This window comes from Ceratina calcarata, unplaced genomic scaffold (assembly GCF_001652005.2).
Source record: "Ceratina calcarata isolate Rehan_Ccalc_2016 unplaced genomic scaffold, ASM165200v1 scaffold452.2, whole genome shotgun sequence".
Lineage (NCBI taxonomy): Eukaryota > Metazoa > Arthropoda > Insecta > Hymenoptera > Apidae > Ceratina > Ceratina calcarata.
The window spans coordinates 22,820-29,608 of NW_017169150.1; the positions used below are offsets into that span (position 1 = coordinate 22,820).

The 6,789-nt window shown below is 37.7% G+C and overlaps 1 protein-coding gene across 6 annotated transcripts in view; it reads right to left on the reverse strand.

The window, feature by feature from the left end:
* Positions 1-2,545: 2,545 nt before the first annotated feature.
* Positions 2,546-6,789, reverse strand: part of LOC108627277 (glutamyl aminopeptidase) — a 9,804-nt gene continuing 5,560 nt past the window's right edge. For all 6 annotated transcript variants that reach the window (XM_026815475.1, XM_018028455.2, XM_018028456.2 and 3 more), the window contains 13 exons: positions 6,493-6,640; positions 6,155-6,425; positions 5,912-6,082; positions 5,391-5,488; positions 5,174-5,308; positions 4,604-4,899; positions 4,443-4,528; positions 4,234-4,361; positions 3,959-4,162; positions 3,780-3,859; positions 3,565-3,713; positions 3,188-3,320; positions 2,546-3,094 (listed from right to left, as the gene is read on the reverse strand). In XM_026815475.1, the coding sequence (XP_026671276.1) occupies positions 2,716-3,094; positions 3,188-3,320; positions 3,565-3,713; positions 3,780-3,859; positions 3,959-4,162; positions 4,234-4,361; positions 4,443-4,528; positions 4,604-4,899; positions 5,174-5,308; positions 5,391-5,488; positions 5,912-6,082; positions 6,155-6,425; positions 6,493-6,640 (2,278 nt within the window). In that variant the 3' untranslated portion in view covers positions 2,546-2,715. The remainder of the gene's footprint in view (positions 3,095-3,187; positions 3,321-3,564; positions 3,714-3,779; positions 3,860-3,958; positions 4,163-4,233; positions 4,362-4,442; positions 4,529-4,603; positions 4,900-5,173; positions 5,309-5,390; positions 5,489-5,911; positions 6,083-6,154; positions 6,426-6,492; positions 6,641-6,789) is intronic.

Below are 6,789 nucleotides of genomic sequence, written 5' to 3' on the forward strand. Positions count from 1 at the left end.
AGAAACACATAAGATAAACTTTCCGATTTCTGTTACAATTCCTACTCGCTGGCTTATTTTTCTATGATTCCCAAATGTCATCTGGGTGAGTAGAAATTGACGAGAACAGAAATTGGGACGTTTACCTTATGCTTAATTCACTTAAATTTTTGTATATCACAGGAACTTAAAATTCATCCCCCTTTCTATATTGAAATGTTCATTGCTTCTAATATTAAAATTTGTTTATGTATTTGTAATTTCTCAAAAGGTAAAATAAAATATTTAAGATATTAAATTGAAACTTCATTGATTTTAAAGTAGAAAATTTATTGATGTTTTGTATACATTTGTGTGCAGCTAAATGAATCTCAAACAGGGTTTCAAATACTACTAAAAAATAATTTAAAAAAAGATAATTTTTTTTATAAAAAATCATAATTGATTTCTCAAACATCGCTGATGTTCATGTTAACGAAACATTATCTGTAGATAAGATACAATAAGTGAACTGTCATCCTGTGAAACATTCATGACATTGTAGAAAAATGTGATCGAAGATAATTTGCAAGGAATCAGAAAAAATGCAACGCAATCTGGATGGTAGATAAAAGGCCTTATGCGATAATCATCCGTCGTTCGGACGTAGCGGCTTCATCGATTCTGCCCGTTTCGAAGCTTGATAAGCAGGCTCTGTTATTATTAAACAGAAACTTCTGGAAGTTGGTTAACCGGCTGTTCGAATTTCACGAAAGCCTGGTTAGGCAAACAAGGTGCCAGACCTCGAAACAGTGCGCGTTCAAGATGTACTCGGCAACTATTACGCCACCACCTGATTAGAGACTAAGTTTAACGAGTTACATTAATTGTGCCTCTCGAGTTCTATTCGTAATTCCTTGACAGTCTAACAAGTAAACACATTTTACTTCGCACTCGTAACGTAAATTGCATATAAGGCTTCCTAGAAATTAAGCAATAAAGAAATTCTGTATAACATCTCAAGACAGAAAAGAGTAGGAGTTACAGAAATAATATTTAAGATTGCAAGACATAAGAAACCATTTTTTCTAAAAGCTTATCACTAATCAATTGTGCTGTTTAATTAAATTAAATGCGCAAAATCTGTAGTACGTCAATTCCACGTAAAGCAAATTGTTTCTTTTAATTAATAATGTAAGAAGGGAGTCTTGTTCATTCCACTTCGTTGAGGCTTCCAAAAAAAGAGAAGCACCCTCGTAGGCTGGAAGCTATTATCCTTTATCGGAAAATAATTTATAGACGTTCAATCGACTTCCTTGTAATCTCGCTAATTTTTCCATCCCCAGTCTGTCCTATAATTTCATCGTTGTCCAACGGGCTCGTGACGTGCGTACGTTTCGTCTTCCTGTACGGTCATGTGACGTCACGATACGCCCCTTTCGCATTCTATCACTTATCTCCTCACCCCCTATTATCGTCTTCCTGATGAAACCTCCTTATGTGAAACATCAATGGTTATTCGATTCGGCAAAGAAGTCTGACTTAAGGTTGTACAAGCCGTAAGGTCTTTCGATTTATTTTCGTTTAATTCGTTGGATCCTTGACACTATTTTTATTAATGAAAACTTTGTCGTAGAGTTTAGAAGACTAGGTGTATGATTAATCGCGTACATACATTATGTTCGAACATTATCAGTGCCGAATCTTTTCCAATATTCGTGAACCATACGCCAGCAGATTGCGTAACTGATTATCATCGACCTCGTTTGGGACACCAGGCCTTGGCTCGTAGAACAGATAGAATTTTACATGCCTCGTCCCATTACCGATCTTTAATGAAATCACATTATTTTCATATATTTATTATGTTTTTTAGCGAAACAATTCCTTTAGCACTAAAACGATTTTACATAAAAACAGGTTTTCGTTGTTGGATTCTATTCTTTATTAATTAATTTAAAATGAATTAGTTTTATGAGACACGAGTCGAGTTTTGGAATCGTGTACTATTCTTTTTCTTGTCTCTGCGACGCAATTGATCCAGTCTCGATATCTGCGGTGGCTTCATTTTCGGTCTGCGTTTGTCTAACGAATCAATTTGCTCAATGGCAGATCAATTGACAGATTATGAGACCCCCCATAACGACCGCGCAATCGATGATGCGGAAGAATAAATAGCAAACAGCATAGAACTTGAATTAGAAACATTCCACAGTTCGCAAGGTTTCAATTGTTTATTGCAATTTATATTAATATAAATTGACTCGATTTGAAATTAAGTGAAATCGATTTAAATTTTGTCAAAATTAATCTGAAATTCGCTTTCTCGAATTATTTCCGGTGTAGACGAAGAGCATAGATTCCTGTGTCCTTCCGTTAACGTTTTCGAGGACACGGGAGGTATTGATAGATATCATAAGGACGCGGAAGAGAATTAAAGTTCAGCCGATCCTCGTCATCATCAATGATCCTCATCGCTTCAATCAACGTGAGCGAGTCCAATTGCGAGAGGACAATTATAGCGTCTCAATTCGTTTCGTCGATTGTCCTTTCGACGAAACGTGATGAAACGATCTTCAGGAAGTCATCTGCTTCGGAGTTCAATTTTATTTATAAAAAAATTGACAAGTCTCATGTACATGTAACGAGTAAAAAATCTAGTGTATATGAATATGTATTCTTGTAATGAAGTCTCGGGTTTTACGAGTTCGCATCACCAACGTTTCGCGCATACATTTGTTCTTCTGAAATAACTTTTTACACATTGCGACGCGTGTTGGCGTCCAACCAGTTCTCCAATTTGTCACTGTTCCTGGCCAACCATTTTATATTGTTTTCCACGGTCTCCAACGCCTTGGCGCGGTTCATGGCACCGGCGCCAGCCTCGGGGTACTTGGCGAAGAACGCCTTCATCTCGTTCAATTTTGTCTCGGTAGCGAAAGTCTTGGTGATAGACGGGATCAACGAGCCCAGGTAACGATCGTTCAGTGTGTACCTGTTGACGAGGAACTCCCAGTTGGAACGCACCCAGTCCCATACCAATGGCGTACCCACGGGGTTAGACGAGATCGCGGTTAAACAGCTGAAGAAATCCTGGGCGCGGACGTAGTTGTCGTCCGAGGCCGTCGTGATGAATCTGAATAAAAAAGTGCGAAACAAAATGTATAATAAATAAATAAATGAATTGCAACTTCATCGATAACGTGAATAATTAATTGTTGAACCATACTTGTTCAGAATCCAACTGGATCGTATGCCAGCCAAGCCTTTCATCAATTTTAATTTTTCTGTCGCGTCAGTCTCGGCTATGAATTTGTCGAATACCACGTTCCACATGGCCTCGTCACCGATATGATGCATCCCTGAAATTAACAAAGCATACAATTTATTAGTAATGATTAAAAAATAAGTTTGTTTAAAAATTAGTAAAAAATTAGTTATAAAATAAATAATGATTAAAAATTAAGTATATACTGTTCAAAAAAGTTATGATACTACAATCTGTTGCTGAGTAACCATCTTCTAAACTCGAGCTTTTCTCGGCACAAATTTCGTGATGCCATAATCTTTTTAATAATATGTAAAACATAATAGGAAGATAATAACCGTAATAATAAACAAAACTGCGAATGTCAGGGTGCGGCCGAATGTCATTAGGATCTCGGATCCAGCTTTTAAATATTCTCCCTGCCTCTGCCAAGCATTCCTCGTGCTCCATGCTGCAGGCCAGGCTCAGAATCGTTGTACGAAGTTTCCTAAATCCGAGTAAAATATAAAACTAATATTGAATAATTCTTTGAATAAATAAAATTGTTACTCACAGGAAAACGCGGTCGTCGCTATCACTCACAGTCCATCCTACTTCGTGGTACACACAGTCTACCAAGTGTTTCACATATGTCTACAGAATATTAGAAAAAGGTCTTAAAAACGTTCTTTAATTCTTTTGTAACAGAAATTAAGAAGTTTTTTAATTAATTTATAATAGAAAATCGATTACTTTAAATTTTGACGAGAAATTAGTGGAGGATAGCAGAGTGTCGATGTCAGTCAATTTGGAAGAAGCTACGCTCCATGGCAAAGCATGCTTCTCAAGAGGAAGGTACACTGTCATGTTCATCGCTATGCCATAATCCAGCTCTCCAGCACTTGCTAAACTGAATGCATCTTCCAGAAGATGCAGTCTATTCGCTACGGACAGTGTCTACATACAAAATATGCATAGAATCAATTTAAATACTAACTCGATAGAGAAAAAATTTTGTATAATTTTACCTTATGCTGATTTCGGAGAAGATTATCAAGAGTCTTCCATTCGGCTGGCTCGTAATTAACACGATAGTACCCCACCTCGTCCGCGTTGAATTTAATCCAGTCAACAGATTCCTTCAATTCGATCACCACTACAGTTTTTACATTTATTAATTAAAATCTGATATAAATAAAATTATAGTTTAAACTATTGCAAGAAAAAAAATACTTACACTCTTTGGCATTATTGTCGAACCATACCAGCGTAGGCTTGGACATTTTGTTTGTGATGTAAGTAATGGGAATGATCCATTTGTACCTTGAAATTGAAACGAGGTAATTATAAATAAATAGAGAATAAATTAATAAACAATTTATCGAATTGTTCAGTTACCCGTATTCGGATTCGGAGGGATCGAAATTGGCGTCGGGATCCGCCAGGAATCGTTTCTGCGTTAAAATATATTTGTTGTCAGTCTTCTTCACGTTCACCACGGGGAATCCTTTTTGCCTGGTCCACGTGTCCATAATACTTGTCACGTTCAATTCTGGCGAAGCGTCCTGCAATATTCTGAATAGATCGGACGTTTCCGCGTTGTGGTACATGAATTTCTTCAAGTAAGTAGTGATAGCACCGTAGAAGGGCTCAGGACCGATGAAATTCTCCATCATTCGGATAACCGACGAACCCTGAGAAACGAAGCAACGACGAGATCTAATAAAATATACACTACTCCATGATTATGGCATCGCAAGTGTTGAAAATTATCCATCGAGTAGTCATTCTAATATCGAAAGAGGAAATCGTAGAGACTCAATTCTGTTTTTAAATTAAAATTAAAGGATCAAGCTTTTAATTACCATAAATGACGTCACTGAAAAAAAAATATCATTTCAGTCCGTACATGTTGTTCAACTTTGCTAATTTTTAATAAAACGAGAGATTATTTTTGTATTAAATTACCTTTTTATACGATATCTCATCGAATATCGCAGTTATCTCGTCAGGATTACTGACGGTCTGGACGATTGGATGGGAGCTAAGTTTGGCGTCGGTCACGAAAACGGAGTGCATTTGTTCAATTAAAAATAGATCCATCTATAAAAGGTAAACTGTAATGATTTTATGATTCGATCGTAAAGTGACGATCTTTTAAATTTAAGTAAAATTGAAAACTAACCAGGCCCCAGTCAGGTAGCACTCCGTCGGCGCTCTTGTACTGCATAAAAGAGGCGAACCCTTCGTTCAGCCATAAATCGTTCCACCAGGCCAAAGTGACTAAAGAAACACGTGTCGAAAAACAAATTGAATAGCTTTGTACAGCAGGTAGTTAATATTTATGGTCGTGTACGGTAGTCGGTAATAATAGCAATTGTAAGGCACTGAGGTTGCGGCCTTCAACAAGTGGATCGTATAATGACCACTTGAGAAAAGAAACTGAAGTGTTTTGACTCTCATTGTCGGAAACGACAATGATGAAAAGGAAGTTTCACCGTTGGAGATGGAAAGTACAATAAACAGGCGTTGTTTTATTGGCGTTTCTATTTCCTTTCAAGTCTAGTCGACGGAAATAAATAGCAACTCTCAGACTTGCTGTCCTTCATACTTTTAACAAAAGAAGTCGTGACTACTGTGAACCCAGTCACGTACCAATGTATTTTTTAGTTTCTCCAATCCTTCCTTCGGCTATATTACACTTACCTAAGTTTCCGAACCACATGTGGGCAAACTCGTGGCTGACGACAGTCAGAACATCGTAAGCTTGCGTAGTCGAGCTGGTTTTCTTGTCGTACAACAACCTCGCCTCTCTGTACGTAATAAGGCCCCAATTTTCCATCGCGCCCGATACAAAATCTGGTATCGCTGCCATGTCTGCAAAATATTAGATACAAACTTGCTGATCTTCTTAAACAATTTATTATCTGATAGGACATTGGAATTTACCGAGCTTTGGTAAAGGATAATCGATTCTGAAGAGGTTTATGTAATACTCGAGGATCTTCACGCCCATTTCAAGTGCGAACATGCCCTTCTGGTGTTGGGATCTCGTCGCGTATACGGAAACAGGAAATTTACGACCATTGAGACCGTTGGCGGTTTTTGTCAAAGCGATAAAGTCGCTGACTATGAAGCAGGCTAAATACGACGACATCGGGACGCTCTTCGCGAATGTCACCGTCGTCAATCCTTGTGATGGCTTATTCATTTCTATATGCTTAAGAAACGTAGTGAATGAGTACTTAGCAAATTCGAATATGAACACGCTTAAAAGTGATTCGTACCTCGACGTTCATGTTAGACAAAGCGTTGTAGGAATCACTGTTCGGGTGCACTAGCTTCACCGTGTATTCGGCTTTAAACGCCGGCTCGTCGAAACAGGGAAATCCTCTTCTGGCGTACGTCGGCTCGAATTTTGACGTCGCGATAACTCTGCAAATAGAAATTAATACCATTGGAGGAATTAAAGGATACTTAAGGTTGCATGACCCAGTGACCCAATACTTGAAGCGATTAATATTTACGAGCAGTTTTAAATCACAAGAAATTATCGTATAATTAGTAATAATCTAATTTTTTTA